Source organism: Carettochelys insculpta, chromosome 10, assembly GCF_033958435.1.
Source record: "Carettochelys insculpta isolate YL-2023 chromosome 10, ASM3395843v1, whole genome shotgun sequence".
NCBI lineage: Eukaryota > Metazoa > Chordata > Testudines > Carettochelyidae > Carettochelys > Carettochelys insculpta.
In genome coordinates, this window is record NC_134146.1 from 6889624 (window position 1) to 6916971 (window position 27348).

Sequence of the window (27348 nt, forward strand, 5' to 3'; positions counted from 1 at the left end):
CACCTCCCTTGCAGCCCCTGGGGAAGGTGGAGCAGCGACAGAGGTCTCCAAACCCTGCCCTTTCCTGTAGGCACTGCCCCCACAGAACCTAGTGGGTGGAAATGGGGAACCATAGCCAACCACGGCAGGGGTGGGCAGTGCACAGAGCCATCTGCACTTCCCCTTCCCCACTGGTCCACTGCTGGCCTCCTAACTGTTTTCATGAGTGGCTCAGGGCCAGGGTGGGGATGGGCCTGCTTTAGCCCTACTGTGCCACAGTGCAGGAACCACCTAAGGTAAACAGCCAGAACTTGCATCCTGAACCCCTCTGGCACCCCAATTGCTTGCCCTAGCCCTAAGCCCTTTCTGCATCCAAACTCCCTCACCATGCCTGCACCACTGCCCCAGGCTCAGCCTAGAGCCCCTCCCACACTGTGAACACAAGACGTGCATCTCCCTGCAACCCAACCCCCACTTCCTACCAGACAAAAGTGAGTAAGGAGGTATGGAGCAAGCAAAGTAGATCCTCTGAGAAAGGGTGATTCAGGGGTCGGGCCTCAAAGGGGGTAGCAAAAAAAAAAGTGGGGCAAAAGCTTTTGAGTGTGAGGTAGGTTCTGGATTCACAAATTCAGAAAGTGATCTTGTGCTTAAAAAGGTTGGAAACTGCTGCTCTAATCTGTCTTTGCTCTTGGGATTCCTAGCTCAGAAGGAAATCCTGCTTCAAACACTTCTTCACATCTGCTGGTGCAGTGGTGTGCTCTAACTGGTATGAGGAAGGAACCACCTGTACCTAAAAATAATACTCAGCATCAGAAAGTGTACAAACCTGGAAAAGGTCACTAACTAGCATCCTGAGAGCACATCAAGAGACTGCAGCCCCAAGACATTAAACCCTACATTAACATTGCTCATGTCCCCCATCCATCAGTTCATCCAACCTAAACATTTCAACCATCCGGGATTGAGACTTGTCATAATGAGCAAACTTGACATCATACTGATTGTCACAGTCCCAGACAAAGCATATGCTGAAGTAAAAAAGCCAAAGGAAAAAAAACTAGACTTTTAGAATTATTAGATTTACTATCTAAGCATTATTAGTAACAGATTATTTGGCTTATTTGACTTGGTTTCTTTTAAGTGTGTATAATTAGGTGTGTTAGCTGCTGCTTGTTGATATTTAAAACAAGATGGGAGTCTTTAGAGAATAAATATAACCATTACTGAGCTGCATCTAATCCCACAAGGTTTACATCATCCCCTGCTGCAAGACTGATACCTCAGAAACATTAAAATCCATAACAACTTAATTATGACTGCCACTTTTCTAAGAGGAGTAGATGTAATAAAACAGACAAGATGGTGAGAAGGTGTCTCAACCAATAAAACCTCTATGAATTGCTATTGTATAACAGAACTGAACTACTGAACATAGCAAAGTTGTTATTAAATGGTAAGGTTGTCATCAAAATATGATACTTATTCAGGACTGTTTTATTGTAGGAATTCTTCCCGAGGCTGCAGCTTCCCATCCAGCCCTGGTGATAAGCTGCCATCTTACCAGCCTCCACTTACCACAGCTCCCTGGGTGCTGCTTGCCCCCACCTTGCAGCCAGACCAGCTGTGGCTGCCCTGGGCTCCTGCTGCTAGTCTGATTGGCCCTCTCCTTTGGGACTCTGGTCCTGCAAGATGACGGATGTTGCCGGACAAGAGAATGTCTGATCTGGTAGTTTTAATCTGTACTTGTTTGATGACAGCTGGCAATGGAGAGTGATTCTAAGACTGAAACAACTGGATGTATCCTAGAAAATACAGGAGCTCATTCCTGTGTTATCTTTTCTTATAATGCTAACCCTATTAAAGTTATTGTGGTTAATCAAAAGGGTATGTTTAGTTTATTAGATTTCAGGAGACAAAATGGATATTGAAAGGAATATGTAATGTCACTCCTGCTGAGTGAACAGGTGTCACTCAAGGTAATTGAGGCAGCTATTATAAAACAGCATGCTCTTTTAACGCTATGGCCGTGTTTACACTTGGCCAACATTTCGAAAGGGCCAAACTAATGGCCAAATCGGAGAACACTAATGAGGCACCGAAATGAATATTCAGCACCTCATTAGCATGCTGCCAGGCTGCAGCACTTTGAAAGTGTCGTGTTTCGATTGTATGCGACTCCTCTGCACAGGGCCATTTTCAAAAGGACCCGCAAACGTCAAAATCCCTTTATTTCTATCACTGGATAGGAATAACAGCAACGAAGGGTCCTATGGCATCTTATAGACTAACAGAAAAGTTTTGAGCATGAGCTTTCATGAGCACAGACTCACTTCATCAGATGCTGGTCTTGGAAGTCTGCAGGGCCAGGTATAAATAAGCTAGAGCAAGGGTGGGGATAACAAGGTTAGCTCAGTCAGCAAGGGTGAGGCTCACTACCAGCAGTTGATCTGGAGGTGTGAACACCAAGGGGGAGGAAGCTGCTTCTGTATTTAGCCAGCCATTCGCAGTCTTTGTTTAAGCCAGAGCTGAGGGCATCAAATTTGCAGATGAATTGTAGCTCAGAAATTTCTCTTTGGAGTCTGGTCCTGAAATTTCTTTGCTGTAGGACAGCTACTTTTAAGTCTGCTACTGTGTGGCCTGGGAGATTGAAGTGCTCTCCTACGAGTTTTTGCATATTGCCATTTCTGATGTCTGATTTGTGTGTGTTTATTCGTTTATGTAGAGACTGTCCAGTTTGTCTGATGTATATAGCAGAGGGGCATTGCTGGCACATGATGGCAGTCCTTGCCCACAGACAACCTGCCAACCTGAAACAAATCCTAACCAGCAACTATACACCGGACCACAGTCACACTAACTCAGGGACCCATCCATGCAACAAACCTCGTTGCCAGCTCTGCCCACATATCTACACCAGCAACACCATTACAGGACCTAACCAAATCAGCCACACCATCGTGGGTTCATTCAGCTGCACATCTACCAATATAATTTATGCCATCATGTGCCAACAATGCCCCTCTGCTCTATACATCGGACAAACTGGACAGTGTCTATGTAAAAGAATAAACGCACACAAATCAGATATCAGAAATGGCAATATACAAAAACCCGTAGGAGAGCACTTCAATCTCCCAGGCCACACAGTAGCAGACTTAAAAGTAGCTATCCTACAGCAAAGAAATTTCAGGACCAGACTCCAAAGAGAAATTTCTGAGCTACAATTCATGTGCAAATTTGACGCCCTCAGCTCTAGCTTAAACAAAGACTGCAAATGGCTGGCTAAATACAGAAGCAGCTTCCCCTCCCTTGGTGTTCACACCTCCAGATCAACTGCTGGTAGTGAGCCTCACCCTTGCTGACTGAGCTAACCTTGTTATCCGCACCCTTGCTCTGGCTTATTTATACCTGGCCCTGCAGATTTCCAAGACCAGCATCTGATGAAGTGAGTCTGTGCTCACAAAAACTCATGCTCAAAACTTTTCTGTTAGTCTATAAGGTGCCACAGGACCCTTCGTTGCTGTTACAGATCCAGACTAACACAGCTACCCCTCCGATACTGGATAGGAATAAGGGGATTTTGATGTTTGTGGGGTCCTTTTGAAAAGGGCCCCATGTAGATGAGCTGCATGCAATCAAAACACAGCACTTTTGAACTGCTAAGACTGGCAGCATGCTAATGAGGTGCTGAATATTCATTTCAGCAGCTCATTAGTATTCTCTGATTTGGCCATTAGTATGGCCCTTTCGAAATGTTGGCCAAGTGTAGACACAGCCTAAGTCAAGTTTCCAATTAGAGGCTAATAAGTCATATTGCTCAGCCTACCAGAACACATGTACACAAGTCTTCTAATTTATATTCATTTGTAGTAATAATCATAATAGATACATAAATAAGAATACTATCTACCTTCCTCTCCTCCCAGAGACCATTTCCTCCTTCCAGGTCAAAGTGCTTCCCAACAGGAATTAAATAATTAGAGTTGGAGTGAATCAGGTAGTATTTATGAAGCATGGGAATATAGTGTGAAACAGCACATTTTAATTCACACTGAACAATGATACATTCTTGAAAAGGGGGGGAAAAAAAACCATCTTGAACTAGCATTTCAAAAGACACTCAAAATCTTATTAACCCTGATTTTACAAACAACTCAGATTTCCAACAACTCAAGGGAACAACATTTCTCCACCTTAGGTAACTGGAGTTCATAAGGAAGAGGAAATCACAGCTGTGCATATTTTAAGCCCCGTAGAGAAGATTCCCATGGCAGGGACAAGGAGTTCAGCGGGGAAACAAGGATGGAAATAATCTAGACAGGAGTTTCCAGGATTCCCTGGCTCTCACCACAAATGAGTCTTTGACAAGTTTACAATGTTTAACAAGTCAAAGAGTGGCCCTCAGTTTCAACGTGGCCATGTGGGACCCAAGACGGAAGTACTCTGCATCAGGAACTCTCTTTGCTCCATCCTGCAGTAGCCAGATTGAACTGGTGTGCACTGAAATTCTCTGATCTTTCTTTTCATCATAAGGGCTGGTAAATAGCCCTAATACTGAAAGCTTCGTTTGGTCTGAATGTCATCAAGAATCTGTTGCAGCTCCTCATCTTCAAACCGGCCCTCTAGGCTGCAAGATAAGAATAGTAATGATAAAAAACAAGCCTCTTCCCTTTGCTTTCATTTATAATAGTCAGAATTCCCTCAGGTTTCTACACCAGTGCGTCACATATTTTGGTACCATCTGAATTAAACCATTTATCCAAAATCTCCCACTTCCTCCTGAGTTACAGTACACAGATGACAATAAAGCCCCACGTGCTTCCACGCCCAACACAGAGATAGCTGGTTGACATCATGCAGAATCACACCATGTAGGCCAGCCCACTGTGGCTGCAAAACTCTGTATACAAAGGAAAAACAATAGATTGGCTCAGTTGTCTCCTTATTACTGCATCTTGGAACCCATAAATCATAAAACCCAGGACATAAATTCTCACCTGGGAATCAGAGCCTTGGCTTCCTCAGCTGTCTCAGGACACAGATTAGCCAAACATGCCAATTCAAATTTATGGAGCTTTTTCTGGAGCAGCAAACTGCAGAAAGAGAAAATGGTGAGGATAGAGGTAAAATAGGATTTTAAAAAAAAGGAGACGAAAGGAAAAGAACATAAAAAAAACTAAACTGATGACATGGTGCTGATGGAAGCTTGAATAAGGAATGGGGATGAGAAAAACAGCAACATAAGTTGTACTTTTTTTCCATTATGAATACACTATGTTACTGATAGCAAGAAAAAAAAAAATCATACATGATAACCCCCATAGTCCTCAAAAAAAGAACGGGTTAGAAAAGTCCTTTCCATCTACAACACTCTACTGTCACAAATATTTATTCCAAAATAGCTCTGGAAGCTCAACTTGGCTCTTGTTACTCACTCTAATACAGGGATTCTTGATCTGGGAGTCATGACCTTTCAGGGATCACAAGGGTATTACATGAGAGTGCACAAATCCTGCTTCACCTCTATCATTTATAATAGTGTTAAATATATATTAAAAAGTATGTTTAATTTATAAATGGCATACCACACACACTTGCTGCATGAAAGGAATCACCAGTGCAAAAATATTTGAGAACCTCTGCTTCAGTTGAACCACACTAAGCCCCTCACTTCCCCAGAAAGGCATGACTGAGATCTTTAGGACAACTCTACTCCTGGGAATCACAGAATCATAGAACACTAGGACTGGAAGGGACCTCGAGAGGCCATCGAGTCCAGCCCCCTGCCCCAATAGCAGGACCAACTACTGTCTAAACCATCCCTGATAGACATCTACATACCCTGTTCTTAAATATCTCCAGTGATGGAGATTCCACAACCTCCCTTGGCAATTTCTTCCAGTGTTTGACCGCCCTGACAGTTAGGAACTTTTTCCTAATGTGCAACCTAAACCTCCCGTGCTGCAGTTTAAACCCATTGCCTCTTGTTCTTTCCTCAGAGGCCAAGAAGAACAAATTTTCTCCCTCTTCCTTATGACACCCTTTTAGATACCTGAAAACTGCTATCATGTCTCCCCTCAATCTTCTCTTTTCCAAACTAAACAAGCCCAATTCTTTCAGCCTTTCTTCATAGGTCACATTCTCTAGACCCTTAATCATTCTTGTTGCTCTTTTCTGGACCCTGTCTAATTTCTCCACATCTTTCTTGAACTGCGGTGCCCAGAACTGGACACAATACTCCAGCTGAGGCCTAACCAGCGCAGAGTAGAGTGGAAGAATGACTTCTCGTGTCTTGTTCCCAACACACCTTTTAATGAATGCCAGAATCATGTTTGCTTTTTTTGCAACAGCATCACAGTGTTGACTCACATTTAGCTTGTCGTCCACTATAAATCCTAGATCCCTTTCTGCTGTAGTCATTCCTAGACAGTCTCTCCCCATTCTATATGTGTGAAACTGATTGTTCCTTCCCAAGTGGAGCACTTTGCACTTGTCCTTATTAAACTTCATCCTGTTTACCTCAGCCCATTTCTCCAATTTATCAGAGATCATTTTGAATTTTGATCCTATCCTCCAAAACAATTGCAACCCCTCCCAGCTTGGTATCATCTGCAAACTTAATAAGCATACTTTCTATGCCAATATCTAAATCGTTGACAAAGATATTGAACAGAACCGGTCCTAACACAGACCCCTGCGAAACCCCACTTGTTATACTTTTCCAGCAGGATTGAGAACCATTAAGAACTACTCTCCGGGTACGATTATCCAGCCAGTTACGCACCCACCTTATAGTAGCCTCATCTAAATTGTATTTGCCTAGTTTTTTTATAAGAATATCATGCTAGAGTGTATCAAATGCTTTACTAAAGTCTAGATATACTACATCTACAGCTTCTCCCCTATCCACAAGGCTCATTATCCTCTCAAAGAAAGCTATCAGATTAATTTGACATGATTTGTCCTTTACAAATCCAGGCTGGCTGTTCCCTATCACCTTACCACCTTCCAAGGGCTTGCAGATGATTTCTTTAATTACCTGCTCCATTATCTTTCCTGGCACTGAAGTTAAGATGACTGGCCTGTAGTTTTCTGGGTTATTCTTATTCCCCTTTTTATAGATGGGTACTATATTTGCCCTTTTCCAGTCTTCTGGAATCCCTCCCGTCTCCTATGATTTTCCAAAGATGATAGATAAAGGCTCAGATACCTCCTCTATCAGCTCCTTGAGTATTCTAGGATGCATTTCATCAGGCCCTGGTGACTTGCAGACATCTAATTTTCCTGAGTGATTTTTAACTTGTTCTTTTTTTATTTCAATTTCTAACCCTACCCCTTTCCCACTAGCATTCACTATGTTGGGTATTCATCAGACTTCTCAGTGAAGACCGAAACAAAGGAGTCACTAAGCATCTCTGCCATTTCCAAGTTCCCTGTTACTGTTTCTCCCTCCTCACTGAGCAATGGCCCTACCCTGTCCCTGGTCTTCCTCTTGTTTCTAATATATTTATAAAAAGCCTTCTTGTTTCCCTTTATGCCGAAAGCTAGTTTGAGCTCATTTTCTGCCTTAGCCCCTCTAATCTTGCTCCTTCACTCTTGTGTTGTTTGCCTATATTCATCCTTTGTAATTTGTCCTTGTTTCCATTTTTTATATGATTCCTTTTTTATTTTGAGATCATGCAAGATCTCCTGGTTAAGCCAAGGCGGTCTTTTGCCATATTTTCTCTTTCCTACACAGTGGGATAGCTTGCTTTTGGTCCCTTAATAATGCCCCTTTGAAAAACTGCCAACTCTCCTCAGCTGTTTTTCCCCTCAGTTTTACTTTCCATGGGACCTTACCTACCAGCTCTCTGAGTTTACCAAAATCTGCCCTCCTGAAATCCATTATCTTTATTTTGCTGTTTTAAGTTCCACCCTTCCTTAGAATTGTGAGCTCTATGATTTCATGATCACTTTCACCCAAGCTGCCTTCCACTTTCAAGTTCTCTACCTATTCCTCCCTATTTGTTAAAATCAAATCAAGAACAGCTTCCCCCCGGTAGCTTTTTCAACCTTTTAGAATAAAAAATTGTCTCCAATACAATCCAAGAACTTACTGGATAGTCTGTGCCCCGCTGTATTAGTTTCCCAACATATATCTGGATAGTTGAAGTCCCCCATCACCACCAAATCTGGGGCCCTGCATGACTTTGTTAGTTGTTTAAAAAAGCCTCATCCACCTCTTCCACCTGGGTAGGCGGCCTGTAGTAGACTTCTAGCAGGATATCCCCCTTGTTTTTTACCCCTCATAGTCTAACCCAGAGACTCTCAACACATCCATCTCCTACGTCCATCTCCACCTCAGTCCAAGCGTGTATGTTTTTAATATATAAGGCAACACCTCCCCCCTTTCTTCCCTGTCTGTCCTTCCTAAGCAGGCTGTACCCTTCAATACCAACATTCCAATCGTGTATTATCTCATCGAGTTTCCCTGATGCCAACAATGCCATAGTTGTATTTATTTATTAGCACTTCCAGTTCTTCCTGCTTATTACCCATACTTCTTGCATCTGTATATAGGCATCGAAGATATTGATTTGATCTTGCCTCCCTGTTTTGCATATTTGAACTTCATAATACAGAACACATATTACATTTCAAATTCCACAATAAAATAATCTTTTCTTGGCTCTTCCACTCACCTGCGAACACTGGCAATTGTCTCTCGGTTTTTGAACCGGCTGAAGCGAGCCGTGTAGTTCAGAGTTTTCATGAAGACTTCTGAGAGCTCCTGCTCATCCTCAGCACTCTCATTCTGTTGTTTACGATGCTCAAGAAGCATGTGCACTTCTGAATTTAGAAGTGTCTCGGCTGTTTCAAATTCTGTACGCAAGCACGTGAATATCAGTGTGAGAAAGGAATAAAGACACCCACAAAGAAGCCAAGTTCTATATGCTTTGTTCATGCTTATACATAACTGTGGGAAGAAGGAAAAATGAACCAGGGGTACAGCTTTGACTTTGAAAATCCTGTTTTCCATTATCTGGAGCTGTTACTAAAGAAAATATAATTTCTCCAAGGCTGCACAACTGGGTTTACAATATTGAGTAGCACTCCAGTTATTTTTAACTTTCTGATCATGCATACTTAAAATTGCCACCTGAATCTTTTGAGTTAATCCTATTTTTATAATGAATATTATGCAGCAGACACAAAGGTCCAAAGTAAAGACAAATATTACATATATAAAACTGAAAGGGCTTTTTTTTTTTAATGGGGTTTATGTCTTGCTTTAAAAGAAGCTTTTTTGCTATTCTTTTTAACTTAGAAAAATCATGAATGGCAAGTGTGATTTTCTGTAGCTCTGCTGGAGAACTTCTCAGAGGTCGTAGGGATTTTTACTGCTGGCTCCTTAATTAAAGGAGGATGCTGAATGTTTAACAAAGGCTTCCTTTATTACAGGTTGAAACTCTCCAGTCCAGCACCCTCAGGATCTGACTGGTGCTGAACCAGAGAATTTTCCGACAAACCACAAACAGGTCAATATTGTCTAGCAACATTACCAACACTTCCATTGCTTAACTGGGCTCACAGAAGACATTTAGAAGTAAATTTGTAGTAGAAGTAAACAACAGCACAGAACACAGAGCCAGGCCTGGTGGCTGTAAACCTGCGGTTCCCAAACTTTTTCTGATTGTGGAACACTTGGACATCATGGCACTCTCTGTGGAACACTATCATCATATTATGAGAAAAATCAACTAATGGAAAATATTTCATAATAATATTAATAAATTATTGAGCAGTAAATGCAACCCCACAAATAATCATGAAACCAGCCATTTAAAAAAAACACGTATAAAATTGGTTATTGTATAGTCATCTGAAGAAAACTGTAAAATCAACAAAATTCCACCCCAAAATTTATTTTTTCCCTCAGAAAGGGGAAGAGACCGCCATTACTCAATTTCAATGGCAGAACACTTTGCTACCGCTCACGGCACACCAGTGTTCTGCCAGAATATAGTTTAGGAACTGCTGCTGTAAACAAACTTTATGGGACCATGGGAAACTTGGCCATACCCATGGAAAGTGGACACCCATATAACTAAAATCATGCCATACAATGGATGTTGCCAAAACAGAAAGGGCTAGACTAGAAAAATTCAATCTGTAGAAATGTTATTTAGTCACTGAAATTAAATAGGCATTAACAAAAGGCAAGTTTTAAACAGTCTCATAAAACATTCTCCCTCTCATAGACTAACTTCTCTCTCTCTCTCTCTCTCAGCTCTTGGTCTCTAACCATTTCACGAGTTAGTCTGTCAGGAAGAGTGTCTATGGAGATTAGACAAAACATGAATTTCTAATGCATTAAAGTAACTCAACTGCAAATATTTAGGATTTCCATTTACGTCACAGAACAGCCCTTTTGGGGCACCGTGAAGGAACAAATACAGTTATTCAAACATTAGTATTTTGATTTATATACGCACTCTCTTTTTCAGATTCATTCAGAATATTTTAAACAGAATCTACTGGCAATTGTAATCCCTGTTTCAAACCTAAATAATTGGTTTCCAATAAATAATCTGTACTTTGAAAATATTCTCACAGGGAGCAAATCCTGTGCGCCATAGACCATGGGAAAAAAAACCAGACTAGAGGGCCTCACATCAATCCCATGGAGCACTTAATTGTGCCAGCTTGATACAGATCAGTCTTTTTTACATAACACTCTTTGTGATAGGGAATGTCTTTTTGCCCTGTTTTTGCACACTACCTAGTAGACCAAGGGTGAGGAACCCCAAGCTCACAGTCTGGATCCAAACCACAGCTTGTCTGGATTTGGACCCCGAGACTCAGGGCAACCCATCCAGCCCACAGCAGGGTTGGAGGTGTGGAGAGCTGAGGGCTGGATCAGGCAAACTGGGCCAGACCCAGACAGCAGGCTCTGCTAGGAGAGCGGACAGCAGATTCCCCTACCTGCAGCCCATACCCACTTCCCACCCAGATCCCCCAACCACAGCCAGCTCCTATACCCCACTCCAGCCTAGATCCCCCAGCTTACTCCTGAACACTCCCTCCAGCCCAGACCCTCCAGTTCCCAGCCTGCTCCTGCTTCTGCACCCTTCCTTGCATCCAGACCCCAGAGCCCTGGGACCCCAATATAGTTGAGGACCACATCACTGAGGACAACAAGCTGTCTTGTGGCACCTCACAGACTAACAGATATTTTGGAGCATAAGCTTTCATGGGCAAAGACCCGCTTCATCAGATGTCTTATGCATCTGATGAAGCGGGTCTTTGCCCACGAAAGCTTATGCTCCAAAACATCTGTTAGTCTGTGAGGTGCCACAGGACTTCTCGTTGTTCTGGAAGCTACAGACTAACACGGCTACCCCTCTGATACTCATCACGGAGGGTTTTGGTTTTTTTTTTTGCTTTGGTTTGGGGTTTTAGTTTTGTTTTGTTTTTCTTCTCTCTTGTGTAGCCCCTGTAACTGAATTCTCTACGGGCCAGGGGCACCCAACTGAAAGAGGTTCCCCACCGCTGTCGAGGAAGGTCCGGTCTACGACTAGGGCTCCCAGGCAGTAACAAGAACACTGTTTATATAACGCTGTTTAAGGAGCACCTCATCGGGGTGGTAGTTCTGCTGCCATCAGCTGGACCAGTCCAGGCCAAGCCATGAGCAGGGCTATCAGTTTCCCTCCTCTCAGCGGGGCCGCTGTGATAATCGGGAGCCCCTCAAAAACTTCATTTTACTTAGGAGGTAATGAGCATTGCTGGTCAGAGCCGCCTCCTCGCACCACCCAGCGCACGAGCTCACCTGCCAGTGCTACGGGACTACCTGTTATTTGCCGAGCTAGAGACTCGCCGGCTGCCCCCTCCCAGACGGGCTTCCCCCGGGCTCCCCTTCGGACACCCCCGAGGAGCGGCGCACGGCTGTGGCAGGCCCCACAGCTCAGAAAATGCGACCAACTGGGCCCGAACTGCAGCCCGAGGACCAGCCCAGGCGCCTCCCGCTCGGAGCCGGGCAGCCTCCAACCCCCGGCCCTCCTTCCACAGGCCCCGCTCGGGGGAGGCGGCCCCACCATTGCCCAGGCCAACCCCAGCTCCGGAGCCGGGCCGCGCCCCGCGCACCTTTGGGGAAGATGAGCTGCGAGGCGTCCTCCTCCACGTCCGCCGCCCGGAGTTCGCCGCCGCCGGCCGCCATCGCCACAGCGGCCTCGGCCTCGAAGGCTGCCGGGAGCCCCCTAGTTCCTCCCGCCGCGCGGCTGCTCGGCCAAGCCCCGCCCCTCCGCGGCGCCCGCCAGGAGGCGCCCTCTGCTGAGAGAGCCGGCGGCTCCCGCTCTCCCGCGGCCCGGCCCTGGGGCCGCCACGCCGCTGTGTGTGGCGCGGCCTAGCCCGGGCGCTGGCTGACGGGGGTGTGCGGGAGGGGTAGGGCCAGTCCCCCTGGCGGGTGAACCCCCTTTGGGACGAGCGCCTCACCCCAGCGCGGGCGGGCTCCTGGCCTAGCCGGGGCGCAGACTTCTCCTTGCCTGGCCCCCATACGCAGCAGGCAGCGCCGGGAGCTGGTGCTGTAGCCACGAGGGACGCAAAGGGAGCGTTGTCTTCCCGGAGCCAGAGCGGCGGCTGGTAGCTCTCCCTCCCTCTGCCCACAGAGCTACCTCCGGTAAGAAATGAAGTAGCTCCAACCGGAGCCGCCCACCTTCCATCAGTCACGTACAGCCTGGGCGGCACCATAACTGACGGAGCCAAACAGCTGCCTCCAAAAAGCAAATCCTCGCTACTTTGGTTGACACGGGTTCAGCTGCTCCTGGACAGATCGTGCAGTGCCTCTGCTGGGAAGCAGATCCCCCGTCCTTCTTGGTCTGCCCCACCAAAGCTCATCACCTCATACGTTATTTTGTTAGTCTTTAATGTGCTACGTGATTGCTTTTTTGTTTTGTGAAGATGCAGACTAACAGGGCTCCTTCTCTGTGACTTCGCCATCCTTCTTAGTTGGTAAAAGCCACCACTGGCTCTAAACTGCCTACTTTAGACCACAGTGAGAGGCAGTGCGTTCAGTTACGCGGACATATGCATGTGGGATCAGCACCCAGGATCATGCTGATAATCTAACTTCTCTTGCCTGTTTCTAATATTTCCAGCATACGATGATTGAGAAGCTGCTGGTGAGTTGGTTGTAGCAGCACTGGGTATTATCAGTGTTTCAGACTATTTCCAGTTATGTCAAAGCTGCATACAGTGTGTAGATAGCGTTGATTATAGTGACAGATGATCTTACATCCATACTTGTAAACCAGGTTCCATATAGCAGCAACGAAGGGTCCTGTGGCATCTTATAGACTAACAGAAAAGTTTAGAGCATGAGCTTTCGTGAGTTAACTCACTTCTTCAGATGCTGGTCCTGGAAATCTGCAAGGCCAGGTATAAATAGGCCAGAGTAAGACTGGGGATAATGAGGTTAGCTCAGGCAGGCAGGCTGAGTTGTATTGTCATCAGTAGATCTGGAGGTGTGAACTCCAAGAGAGGGGAAGCTGCTTTTGTATTTAGCCAGCCATTCACAGTCTTTGTTTAATCCTGAGCTGAGGGTATTGAATTTGCAGATGAATTGTAGCTCAGCAATTTCTCTTTGGAGTCTGTTCTTGAAATTTCTTTGCTGCAGGATAGCTACTTTTAAATCTGCTACTGTGTGTCCTGGGAGATTGAAGTGCTCTCTTATGGGTTTTTGTATATTGCCATTTCTGATGTCTGATTTGTGTGCATTTATTCTTTTACGTAGAGACTGTCCAGTTTGTCCGATGCATATGGCAGAGGGGCATTGCTGGCACATGATGGCATAGATTACATTGGTAGATGTGCAGCTGAATGAGCCCACGATGGTGTGGCTGATCCGGTTAGGTCCTGTAATGATGTTGCTGGTGTGTATATGTGGGCAGAGCTGGCAACGAGGTTTGTTGCATGGATGGGTCCCTGAGATAGAGTGACTGTGGTGCGGTGTATAGTTGCTTGTTAGGATTTGTTTTAGGTTGGCAGGTTGTCTGTGAGCAATGATAGGTCTGCCTCCCAAGGCCTGTGAAACTGTGGGATCATTGTCCAGGATGGGTTGTAGATCCCTGATGATGCGCTGTAGAGGTTTTAGCTGAGGACTGTAGGTGATGGCTAGTGGTGTTCTGTTGATTTCTCTCTTGGGCTTGTCCTGTAGTAGGAGGCTTCGTGGCACACGTCTGGCTCTGTTGATTTGTTTTCTCACTTCCTCAGGTGGGTATTGCAGTCTCAAGAATGCTTGGTGCAGATCCTGTAGGTGTTTGTCTCTGTCGGAGGGGTTGGAACAAATGCGGTTATATCTAAGTGCTTGGCTGTAAACGATGGATCGTGTGGTGTGTCTGGGATGGAAGCTGGAGGCATGGAGGTAGGAGTAGCGGTCAGTGGGTTTACGGTACAGGGTGGTACTGATGTGTCCATTGTGTATAAGCACGGTAGTGTCAAGGAAGTGGATCTCCTGTGTAGATTGGTCCAGGCTGAGCTTGATGTTGGGGTGGAAGTTGTTGAAGTCCTGGTGGAATTCCTCCAGAGTCTCCTTCCCATGGGTCCAGATGATGAAGATGTCGTCAATGTAGCGTAAATAGAGCCGGGGTGTTAGTGGACGAGAGTTGAGGAAGCGTTTTTCTAGGTCAGCCGTGAAAATATTGGCATATTGAGGGGCCATGCGGTTACCCATAGCTGTGCCACTGATTTGAAGGTATATATTGTGACTGAATCTGAAATAGTTGTGTGTGAGTATAAAGTTGCAGAGCTCAGTTGCCAGATGTGCTGTAGCATCATCAGGGATACTGTTCCGGACAGCATTTATTCCATCTTTGTATGGGATGTTGGTATACAGAGCCTCTACATCCATGGTTGCTAGGATAGTGTTTTCTGGTAGGTCACCAACGTATTGCAGTCTTCTCAGGAAGTCAGTGGTGTCACGGAGGTAGCTGGGGGTGTTGGTGACATAGAGTCTGAGGAGAGAGTCCACATAACCAGACAGTCCTTCAGTGAGAGTGCCAATACCGGAGATGATGGGGCGTCCAGGATTTCCAGGCTTGTGGATCTTGGGTAGTAAGTAGAATAACCCTGGACGGGGCTCTAGAGGTGTGTTGGTGTAGATCTGTTCTTGTGCTTGTGTAGGGAGTGTCCTGAGCAGACGGTGTAGTTTTTTAGTGTATTCCTCGGTGGGGTCGAGGAAAGTAGCCTGTAAAATCTGGTATTGCAGAATTGTCTGGAAGCCTCCTTCTGGTAGTCAGACCTGTCCATGATGACAGTAGCTCCTCCTTTATCTGCCTCTTTGATTATAATGTCAGGGTTGCTTCTGAGGCTGTGGATGGCATTGCGTTCCGCACGACTGAGGTTGTGAGGCAAACGATGTTGTTTCTCCACAATTTCTGTCTGTGCGCGTCGGCGGAAGCATTCTATGTATAGGTCCAGACTGTTATTTCTGCCCTCAGGAGGAGTCCATGTGGAGTTGTTCTTCTTGTGCTGCTAGGAGGTTGTCTGTGTAATGGTGTGTTGGTCAGTGTTGTGTTGAAAATATTCTTTGAGTCTGAGACGGCGAAAGTAGGCTTCCAGATCACTGCAGAACTGTATCATGTTTGTGCATGTGGTGGGGCAAAAAGAGAGTCACCGAGAAAGGGCAGACTCTTCTGCTGAGCTGAGTGTGTAGCTGGACAGATTGATGATATTGCTGGCTGAGTTAGTGGTACCACTGCTGTGGCTCTGTGGCAGGCAGAAGTTTAGAAAGTTTGCAGTCCTTTTTCTTCTGTATAGTAGTGAAGTGTCTAGTGTAAATCTCTTGTCTTATTTTAGTAAAGTTCAGCGGCGTGGAAGTTTGTGTTCAAGGTTGGTTATTGATGAAAGACTCCAGATGGGAGAGCTCTTTTTTGATGTTCTCCTGTTTGTTGTACAGGACGCTGATCAGGTGGTTCCTCAGTTTCTTTGAGAGTGTGTGGCATAATCTCTCACTGTAGTCTGTGCAGTATGTAGATTGCAAAGGATTTTTCACCTTCGGTCCATTCGGTATGATGTCCATTCGTTTGCATTTGGAGAGAACTCCAAACTCACGAAAGCTCATGCTCTAAACTTTTCTGTTAGTCTATAAGGTGCCACAGGACCCTTCGTTGCTGCTACAGATCCAGACTAACACGGCTACCCCTCTGATACTTGACAGGTTCCATATAGAGAGTTTTCTAGACGTTGATTGAGAGATGCTGCCTGTCCTATGCTTCCCCCCAGTCCAGGATTGTTCTGCCATCTCCAGGAATTAAAGACTGCCTTGTGATGAAATCCCAAGAATAAGTCCAACCAGAACCTGTCACTCTCATTGATGGTGAAATTCTCTGGACTGGAAGAGAGGGTATTCCAAATGGTGGGACTGAGGCTTTGGCACTCTCTAATACAAGTCAGGCTGATGCAGAGACTAAGCACTGGCAAATTTTATCACCAACCAGTATCTATAAAAGCCATGCTCCATACTAGAGCTATCATGTGGCTATCATGTGGCAGAGCTACATTTCTACAGGAAAAACAAAAACATCCTAAATGATCCCATGGCAAATGGCAGCTCTAATAAGGGAAGAGAAAAGAATAAGATTTTTTGTGGATCTTCTACATCTGTGGTGCTTCTAGACCCCACACTGGTAGGTGAATTAGAAATACAGCTACGTGTCTTACCAACACATGGAAATTATAGTAGAAGAAAGATTTATAGTTTAGACAAATATCTGTCAGGGATGGTCTAGAATATTTAATCCTGTCTCTTTATGGGGGCAAATGAACAAAATGACCTCCTGAGATCCCCAGGGCTGCTACCCCTTTTGCTTCCTCCTGTCAGCAGCACTTCTGGTAGGGTCTGGCAGAGCTGCTGATGGTGGCAAGCAAAAGGGGCAGCAATGTTAGTCAACAGCATACAGGCCCGTACTGGCAGCTGCCTTTTCCTGGTTTGCCATACCTGTCCCTAGTCAGCCACCAACAAATTGTTTCAAAGTGCCCAGATACAAAACAGTACAGGACCGATAATTAAGAAACCCATCCCCTGAAAACTCATCACCTAATAAATTATTTTGTTAGTCTTTAAAGTGCTACTTGACTGCTTTTTTGTTTTGATAGAATACAGACTAACATGGCTATCTCTCTGCCTCCATATCCAAGTAAAACTAGAGGAAGATTTTTACGAACAAAAAATGTAACTACTCAGTTTGGAATTTAGTTAGTTCACTGTGATTAATACCTCAAATCTGATGGGGAAATTGTCTTGGAAATGATTTTAAGTCTCCTAAAAAAAATGGAATCTCTATACACAATGTCCCTTATTCCATGCCATGCCAGGTCAATGCTGATCTTGAAGAGTGCCACCAAGCATGGGCAGCAACTTGCATGGGCCCATTGTGTCCAGGCACCAGGAATATTCCTGACCAGGACTTGGCTTCAGCAAAGTTCAGGGCTGGGTCTTTCCCCCTGTTCTGCCTGCCCCCCACTCTGAGTGTCCCCTGGTGCATGCCCTGGCCTGCTTGCCATCCCTGGACCAACATCACTGGCAGCACAATGTGGAGCTGCAGAGGCGGTGCCTGCAGAGAACCCCAGCTCCAGGGCTGTTCCTACCAACAGGCAAAGTACGCAGCAGCCATATAGGGTAGTACACAATTTGGGGCATCAAATTACCCCAGATTCCATGGTGCTCTAAGTAGCTATGAGCTGTGACTCCAGCAGCCATTCTCATCCTCTGGCCAGCCTCCCACACCCTGCATACTAAGCCCAGCAGGGTCATCCCTGGGGGGGCTGTGGGACGCTGGGACACCCCCACCACTCTGCCCCCTCGAACCTCTTCCCCCAACTGACACAGCTTGGGGGGACTAATGAGGGTGCCTGGCACTGGCAACAGGGGTCATCCTCTTTCCTCTTACACCCATGTACCTATCACTAGCAGCAGCAAGGGGAGCAACCTGGGCGCAGCCTGCTCTGCCCTCCTGGTTCCCAGCCATGTTGCTCCACTTCCTGCCAGTGAGCATGGAGTTGGGCCCATCTCCTCATGCTTCTCCGCTCCCACAGAGTTCCTGTCCCCCATGGCCCTGAGTGCAGCTGCCCTCCCTCCCCTCAAGGGGGAGCCTAGGGCACCAAAATTTCTAGTGACAGCCATGCCCAGCACCCCCCTCTGAGGAGCTGCTTCCAGGATGGGGGTGCCCCAGGTAAGCACTGTGCTACGTCTCTTCCCTGCACACTCCATCTGACCCCTAAACTCCCTCCCAGAGATTATACCCACATCCCTCCCATCCAGCCCCCAAACTCTCCAGAGCCTGTACCCATCACCCTCTCCTGTACCCCCAATCCCTGTCCCAGCCCAGACTCTGCACCCAACATCTAAACTCCATTCCAGAGCTTGCACCCAAGACCCCTTCTCAGTGCCTGCGCCCACTCCTCCAATCTAATCCTCTGCCCCAGCCCAGAGCCTGCACCCAGAACCTTCCCCTTCATTCCTTCCACACTCCAAGTCCCTCCCAGAATCTGCATCCCAATCCCCTGCCCTACCACAGAATCAGCACCCAAACTCTGTCCCACAAGTGCATCGCAAACCTCTCCTGCACCCAAAGTCCCTCCCAGAGCCCATATGCCTCCTCACCAAAGCTTTAGGCAGGTTTGGGGGAGGGATTTGGGGTTAGAGAAGATCATGGGATCTGACCACTTTCAGAGACAGAATATGGAAGTATTAAGGACCACTGGTCTGATCCACTATGGACAAGTCCTAATGTTTGAAGCAAATTAGTAACCCACTTAGTAGCTACTAGCTGTGCTACCAAATCTCACCGGAAGGATCCAGCAGTATCTTGCCTTAATACAATGTGAGAAATGTTGGTGACAGGAAAAATCCTGTTTCAGATAATTTCTGGATATTGGTTTATTTTGATATGTTGCTTCCTTTTATTGAATTTGGAGGTAAAAATCTCAGCACTGTAGAAATCAAGGCTGAAGTTACTTGTTTTTTCGTTCAGTAATTCGTGACAAATGGCAGTTACTATGATCTTGTTTAGTAAATGCCATTTGGTATTACTGATAGGAAAACATTAACTTATCCAAAGCAAAAATAACTCGGAGAGGGAAAAATAAGAGGATTACAGTATCTAATTCTTAAAGGTCTTTTTATCAGGTCAGCAACATTTTAATAAGGCTTTTCATAATCTCGCATGACAGTCTCATAAGCAACTAGGGAAATACTGTCTAGATCAGTGCTCACCAGTGGGTCAATGCTGGGGAGTCTCCCAGACAACGGCGATCGGCTCTTGGCAGCTCTCTGACTGCCCGTGATCCATGCCGCTGGTCCGTTATGCTGCTCCTAGCTGCAAGCACCATCCCCAGCAGTCTGGAAAAGAGGCGATTGAGGGGCGATATGATAGAGGTATATAAAATCATGAATGGTGTGGAGAAAGTGAATATAGAAAAATTATTTACCTTTTCCCATAATACAAGAACTAGGGGACACCAAATGAAATTGATGGGTAGTAGGTTCAAAACTAATAAAAGGAAATTTTTCTTCACACAGTGCACAGTCAACCTGTGGAACTCCTTGCCGGAGGAGGCGGTGAAGGCCAGGACTCTATTAGGGTTTAAAAAAGAGCTCGATAAATTTTTGCAGGTTAGGTCCATAAATGGCTATTAGCCAGGGGTAAAGTATGGTGCCCTAGCCTTCAGTACAAGGGCAGGAGATGGATGGCAGGAGATAAATCACTTGATCATTGTCTTCTGTTCTCCTTCTCTGGGGCACCTGGGATTGGCCACTGTCGGCAGACGGGATACTGGGCTGGATGGACCTTTGGTCTGACCCAGTATGGCCATTCTTATGTTCTTATGCTCTAAGCTGTAACCAATGGGAGCTGAAGCAGGCAGGACTGGCAGAGAAGGGCAGAGTGTGGAGCCACGTGCACCCCGCCCCCACCAATCCCTCATCCTTATGGCCACAGGAACTTGTTGGCCCCTTCCAGGATTGACATGTAGAGCCCTGCATAGATACAAATGTCTACCTGTGGATACACATCGGTATCTGCTGATCCGCAGGGCTGCGCTGCCAGGAGAAATAACAGCTGAAGAAAAAGAACACTGTGCTGGCTTTTCCTCCCAGTCACGCACCTGTACTTTCCCTCCCAAGTGTCTCTGCCAGCCACATCTCCCATCCAGGGTCGTACAGCTCAGAGGCAGTGCATGAGGGTGCACAGGGGGCCACATGCATCCCCACATCGTTCCCTCCCCACTTACACTCACTGTGAATGGTGTGCCACTTCTGATGAGTAAAGGGGCAGTCCCACCCCTCCCCTGCAGTGGCACAGTCTGAAAGCATGACTGCTGGGCTGTGCTACTTCTGGGGGTGGGGCTGCCCTACACCTACTGGGAGCAATGCAGTGCTTTTGCGTGAAGAGGCAAGGGCGGGGGGTGAGGCATGAGGGGGAGGGGCTTGGTCAGGGAGGGCCACGCACCCCCTTTAAATCTCTGCACCAGTTGCCTCTGATACAGCTCTAGTGGTAGCAGGACTGAGGATGGTACAACCACACAACCGGGAGGAGCTGCTGCCTCGAGACGCTGGCTCCTGGGAGCAGCAGCTCTGCATTCCTTTCCTCTGGCCACAATTGCAGGGGTCTGAGCCTCAGTTTGGCAGGTTGGTCCATGTAGGTACATGCTGCTGTGTGGCTGACGAGCTTCAAGCAGCTCCTTGCCATGGTGGGGGGAATGTGAATGAGTCTGGGTAGGGCCTGAAGCCTCACCTCTGGCAAGGATATTCTGGCTTGGAGTGCGTGCAATACTGCTCCAATATATTCTATCCTCTGAACCATGGTCACTGTGTACTCTGAGTCATTGATCAGGAGACACAAACTGTTGAAGAGTAACTCTGATGAATGTGATCTGGGGTTCCAGGTGAGTCCTGGAGCAGTCATTGATGAGCCTGTTGTCTAGGTATGGTAATATATGGATGTGATGCCTGCCCAAGAACGCTACGATGACTACCATGCACTTTGTGAAGACACAAGGTATAAACTCAAGGGAAAGGCCGAACAGAGCACAGTAAACTGGTAATGGGTATTGTTCACTTCAAACCTGAGGTGCCTCCTGTGAGGTCAAGTGATGACTATGTGGAAGTACGCATTCTTTAAGGCGTACCAGTCTGCTAGATCCAGAAAGAGGATAATAGAAGCCAGGGATACAATACAGAACTTCAGTTTCTTTACAAATGTGTTGAGTTCTGACTGATATAGGATAGGCCTGTTGCCACCATTGACTTCCAGTGTTAGGAAATATTGGGAATAGAATAGAATATTCCTGTGCTCCTGAGAAACCTCCTCCACTGCCTCTGTGAATAGTCATGACTGCACTTGCTGAATAAAGAGTTGCTCATAAGAAGGGCATGAAAAGGTAAGGCAGGGTGGCTCTGAGATTAGGTATGGTAATACAGTCCTTGACTGTGCCTTCAAAAGGTTGGTTTAGGTGCCTTTGTAGTTTAGTAACCCTTCTCAGGCTTCTGAGGATTTCCTCAGGCTTATACAAGTTGAATCTCTCTAATGTGGCACCTTTGAGACCTGATCAGTGCTGAATCAGAGCATATGCCAGACCCCAGAAGGTCTGTATTGTCTAGCAGCTTTATCAACATGTCCACTGCTTGCTGGGCTCTTAGGAAATATTTAGGAAATGACAGCTAAAGAACAGCACAGAACGCCGAGAGCAAGGACTGGTGGCTGTAACTAAACTTGATGGGACCATGGGAAAAAAGTGAATATCCAGCTCACTAAAATCATGTCAGACCATGGGTTTTACTGGACTAGAGAGGTTCAACCTGTAGTGGTGTTTTCATACATACTTAAGATGCCTAAATGTTATGGTTTTTATTGTGATTTGGGTGCCTACCACCTGCTTAGGCACATTGGAAAAATTGCACTAGGCCCATATCTACATTGTTCGGTAGTTTGCTCCTCAGTGCATAGATACTGCCATGCTCAGGTCTGCATGAAACACCTATGCTAGACTGGCAGATTCATGCAGAGTGTATCAGCTAACTAAAATTATGGTGGACGAGTGTGTGTAGGAGTAGAGAGTTTCAACCTGTATAACTACAAAACTGTGTTTAGAATGATGTAACTGCTAAGCAGTTTGGCAGAGCAAGAGAAACAGAAGTTCCAGCTGCCATCACTGGCGGAAAGAAGACACTAAAGCGTGGGCAGGTTAGCAGGGTCCTACATGGAGTGCCATGGAGACACAACTCTAAAGGGCATTCAGGCCAATGACATGGGTAGCTCCTGGGGACTAGTCTTCTGTTTACTGTGCATGTATGCATGTAAGCACACACTTGATTGGAATGCACATGAACAAAGAATTACTAAAGAGACCAAGGAAGCACCAAAAAAAACAAAAGTGCCACAGAACACAGAGATATGGATAACATTGCCCTAAGAAGAAGCTAGTAGCTTTGAATATGTATGTTGCCTTGAAAGGTTTCTTAGAGCTGTTTGATTCCTCTTGTGTTTAAGGAAAGAGGACTTTGTACAATTGTTTTTTTTTTTGTAAATAAGATTGCATCAAAGAATAACTGTGGTTAGTAACACCTGGCTCACTTTTATTTGCAGATTTCACAGCATTTGACAGAAATACCACAACACCCACTCCCTTGACTGATCTCCACCATCAGGCCGGGGAAGGCCTCATGTTCCTGGTAAACTAATGCTGCTAGGATGAGGGTTCATTACACTTGCCCCCCCATTTTTTAGTGAGTTGTGTAATTGGGCAGCTTCACAGATTCCGCTTGGCTGTTCCAATGGAGCCTTTGCCAGTTATTAAGACCAGAGCTTGGGGAGGAGCAGGAGAATAGATCAGACCATCAGAGCCAGTTCAGGTTACATTTGGGGATTAGAGGACTATTTTATGATATCCAGCAGCAATGAAGGCAAGTGGTGAGAGACAAATGTTCCAAGTATTCCATGTGCTTCATACCTTGAAGGGGAAAAGTTGGACAAAGTGGCTACGTCTACACGTGCCCCAAACTTCGAAATGGCCATGCAAATGGCCATTTCGAAGTTTACTAATGGAGCGCTGACATGCATATTCAGCGCTTCATTAGCATGCGGGCGGCAGCGGCGCTTCGAAATTGACGAGCCTTGCCGCCGTGCGGCGCGTCCAGACGGGGCTCCTTTTTGAAAGCACGCCACCTACTTCGAAGTCCCCTTATTCCTGTGAGCTCATGGGAATAAGGGGACTTCGAAGAAGGTGGCGTCCTTTCGAAAAGGAGCCCCGTCTGGATGCGCCGCGCGGCGGCAAGGCTCGTCAATTTCGAAGCGCCGCTGCCACCCGCATGCTAATGAAGCGCTGAATATGCATGTCAGCGCTTCATTAGTAAACTTCAAAATGGTCATTTGCATGGCCATTTCGAAGTTTGGGGCACGTGTAGACACAGCCAGTGAGTCTTACATCAGTTTGATACTGGATGTGGAACAACAGGTGAAATTATAGGCCTGGCTTGACAGGAATTATTTAGACATGGGTGAGGTCGTTTCTTTTAGAAGACAGGATGAGGGTGGTGGATAGATTATCAGGCTGTAAACAGAATGTTTGTACCAGCTACAGTAAGGGAGAACACCTAGGAAACCATTTACGATGGGCAGGATAACAATGAATAAAATAAGTTGGGAATATAAAGATAAAAGGTATGGTTGCCAACTGTCTAATCACAGAAACCCACACATTCTTCCCTTGCTTCCCCAAAGCCATACTGCTACTTGCTCCCCACGACACCTTCCTCTTCCATACCCTCACTTTCTTTCCATGGAGTAGAGTGGAGAGGGTGTGGGGAGGGGATCAGACTCAAGGCTGGGGCTGAGGGGTTCGAAGTGTGGGAGGCGACTCTAGGCTGAGCCAGGGGACGGACTTGGGGTCAGTACTCCCTCTAACTTTTTCCATCCAAGGGCGGAATAAATCCTAAAATGTCAAAAATAAAAGAGTGCCTCACCTATTTGCATAAATGTCAAGTAAAAAGCAACCATCCTTCTGGGGCTGTATTTCATGTAAGACAGTTTTGCGGGTAAAGTGTACTAAGTGTAAAAACCATAAATAACCTTAAAGCCCGAGAAATGTGTCTCTTTTAAAAAAGCATTTGCTCAAATAAACACTGCAGAGTTTGGAGGTGAACAGTTGGGGATTGTGGAAATGTTAAAAAGTTAAAGAAAAGGATGCTTGGTTTGATAAAGAAGCCCACTTATGCAAGTATAACTGTGAATTTACACCCAGTAAAACCCTGAATAATTCAAGAAATGATGCATAAGGGGAGATCTGGCAGTGAAAATTTCTACCACTATATTCTTTATCCCCCAAGAACTCATTACAGACTTTTTGAGAAAGATGGTCTTTCTCAATAAATGTGTCTGTAAATAACTGATTGTGCTCTTTGCTGCAGGGAAGGTGACAATCTAATTTAAGTTGTTAAACTGTGAAATAATTTAATCAAAATCATTAATAATTGAATAACTGTTTCCAAGTATACTAAGAGATATGTAACCTGGGCACAGTGGCATAAAAATAACTAAAACCAGCAAGGCATTGATCAGCTCAACAACAAATTGCAAGACAAGGAAAAGACACCAAGTAAGTTACAAAAGAAATAATACCTATCAAAAAAGAAGAAAATAAGTGTAACAGTCAGCCTCTTAAAGTTTGAAATAGCTGAAACACAAAAGAAAAGAGAATGAAAGCAGCAGTAAAGCAAGATGTTTCTAGAATACAGCAATTATGAGAGCCTAGGCCAAAAAAGTTCTTTCCCATTAAAAAATCTTAATCTAGGCTGAAATATACATCTTTCAATAAACTGTTTACAACATGGCAACACCTGGCAGAATGTAAAAAACACTTATTTTGAAAGAAATTGTAACGGATGGGTAAAATGAATTAGCTTTTTAAAAAATCCACTAAAAACAAATCCATCTTTCTCTGAAGGCTGCAAAGCTGACACGTGCATTTTGGGTGGTAGCCAACACCACCTGCTACTTACTCTTAGCTTTACTAAGTTTACTCTTCAGGTGTTTCAATACTTTTCAAAGTTTAATTTTTTTTAAAGTAAGTCATAAATGTGAAATTTAACTAAAAAGGTGGCCAAAACTAAAATAGCAAAGATAAACAAACCCCCAACATCCCTTTTTAAAAAAGAAAGCAACAGTTACAAAAGCTGCAAAGCCAAACCAAAACCACTGCAATAGTGCACCTCTGGAATGACACCAAAAGTAAGACCACCCACCAAACAGTTATAAACACTAAGCTTTATAGTGGTTTTAAATAATCAGTCACTTTGATGCGTAGAAGCTGTATTAATACAAAACACACAAGTCCAATCTGAAATACTATATAGTATAGCTAATATATTACAAAGTAGAAGTTAAATTGTTAAGAAGTATGCATTCCTATGGAACATACAGCCAATACAGTTAAAATTGTAGCACAATATAGATGAAACACACTAAATTAACATTATGTAAGGACTCCAAAAAAAGCCATCATAATTTTTTTTCGAATAGCTGTGTGCTTTAAAACCAAAAACCAACCCTAACATGGTGAATGAGAGTGGGAAGGGGGTAGGTTTAGACTAGAGGATAAAATAAAAAAAGAACAAGTTAAAAATTACTTAGAAAAATTAGATGTCTGCAAGGGCTTGATGAAATGCATTCTAGAATACTCAGGGAGCTGATAGAGGAGGTATTAGAACCTTTAGCTATCTTGAGGTCTCTTCCAGTCTAGTGTTGTATGATTTTATGAACCCAGCACCAATAAATAAATCAGTAATTTTAAAAAGTAAAGCCCAACTCCCCAAATCTTATTCAAAAGTGCCTTCCAAATTCTGTTTTAACAAGTTATTTGTGAATAATAAAGCTACTGTAAATGGTGCAGTAGCCCTTCAAAAAACATCCAAAGTTGTTGATCATTAAAATCCTATGCAAAAACTTCTGGTTAATTGTAATATTAAATAAATGTTACTAAGAAAATAAAACCAAAACTATAAAGATTTATAAAATAAATAAAAAGCTTAAAATGCCCTAAACTAAAAACAGTTCAAATAAATTAGGGATAAACCTATTAAAAACATTATACCAAAATCTTGAGTTTATTTTTGTGCCAGTTTTATGAAATGTTACCAGTCTGCAGTTACCTAAAAATTTGTGCCCGCTAAAATTTGGTAAAATATAATAAAGTGTTTTAAAAATGCTTTAACAACAAAAGTGCTACTTTAAAATGCATAGAACTACAAAGATGTCTGTGTGGGCGGAGGAAACGAAACTGAAGGAGTATAGATGAGCACAGAAATAGAATGGTTTAAAATTAGTATGTCAGTCTAAAGTCAAGCTAATATAAAAAGGCTGTTAAAACATAACCAAACATTTCAGTAAAACTAGCAAGAAACGTACAGCATCCATTAGCAAAGTAAAACCAAAACATAGTTAATCTAACTTTAATATTGTAATTGCTTTTAAAAAGTACGTATAGAATTAAATCAATGTGTTTTTTTAATATCATGTATCATATGTACAAGATAAATGCTGTATAAAGTAAAAGCAATAAAAGTTACATGAAGCAAGAAAAATGTGCCATCTTTTATCACTACAGAAAAGATTGAATCTGGAAATGATCGGTTTGTTTCACAAAATCCAACAGCCATGAAAGAAAATGGAAAGAAATGCTCTGTGTGCCACTCACCACACTTGGAAGAGCTGTAGGTGAAAAGCTGGGCAAAAGTTATTTTTACCTCAGCTTGACACAGAATTAAGGATAGGATAAGGGATTCATAGTTCATCAGACATAAGGGGTGTGTCTACACTGAAGAGTTTTGTAAACAAAACTTGCCAAATGTCTACACGCAAAATGCATTTTCTTGACAGAATCTGTCGACAAACAAGCTATGTAGATGGTCCGAGGGCACATTTTGTCAACAGCGCCAATCAAAAGATCGGTCTGCTTTTATGTGTAGACAGGATCTGTTGACAGTTTTGTCGGACCATCTCTTCCAACAGTAACTTCTGTAGACAGATGCTTCTAGTGTAGACGTAGCCATGGTGAATGTCAACCTGTTCCACCTCCTTTGTAAACTGGAAGGATGCACAGCTCATCTTAATGTATTCATAGTTTTTCTTTATGCTATTTTTAAGTTTGCCTCAAGGTGGTTTTACACAAATACATACAAGTACAATCCCATGAATGATGCACATGTATAGCTGCCAAATTTATCCTTGGAGTCAGCTGGAGATTTTAGCCACACATCTCACCCCTGAGAAATTCACCCTCTAACTTCTCTGTATTTACCCTCTAGCTGGAACATATTTACGGAGAAGAGTATTTTTCCTG

At 44.6% G+C, this 27348-nt stretch overlaps 1 protein-coding gene across 1 annotated transcript; it reads right to left on the bottom strand.

Annotated features, from left to right (window-relative positions):
* Positions 1–4001: 4001 nt before the first annotated feature.
* POLR2D (RNA polymerase II subunit D) lies at positions 4002–12607 on the bottom strand. The gene is made up of 4 exons (XM_075004074.1): positions 12103–12607; positions 8661–8841; positions 4977–5072; positions 4002–4606 (listed from the first exon to the last, which is right to left on the bottom strand). Exons 1-4 carry the CDS (start codon positions 12173–12175, stop codon positions 4528–4530), a joined length of 429 nt encoding a protein of 142 aa, XP_074860175.1. The 5' UTR covers positions 12176–12607; the 3' UTR covers positions 4002–4527.
* Between the last annotated feature and the right edge of the window lie 14741 nt (positions 12608–27348).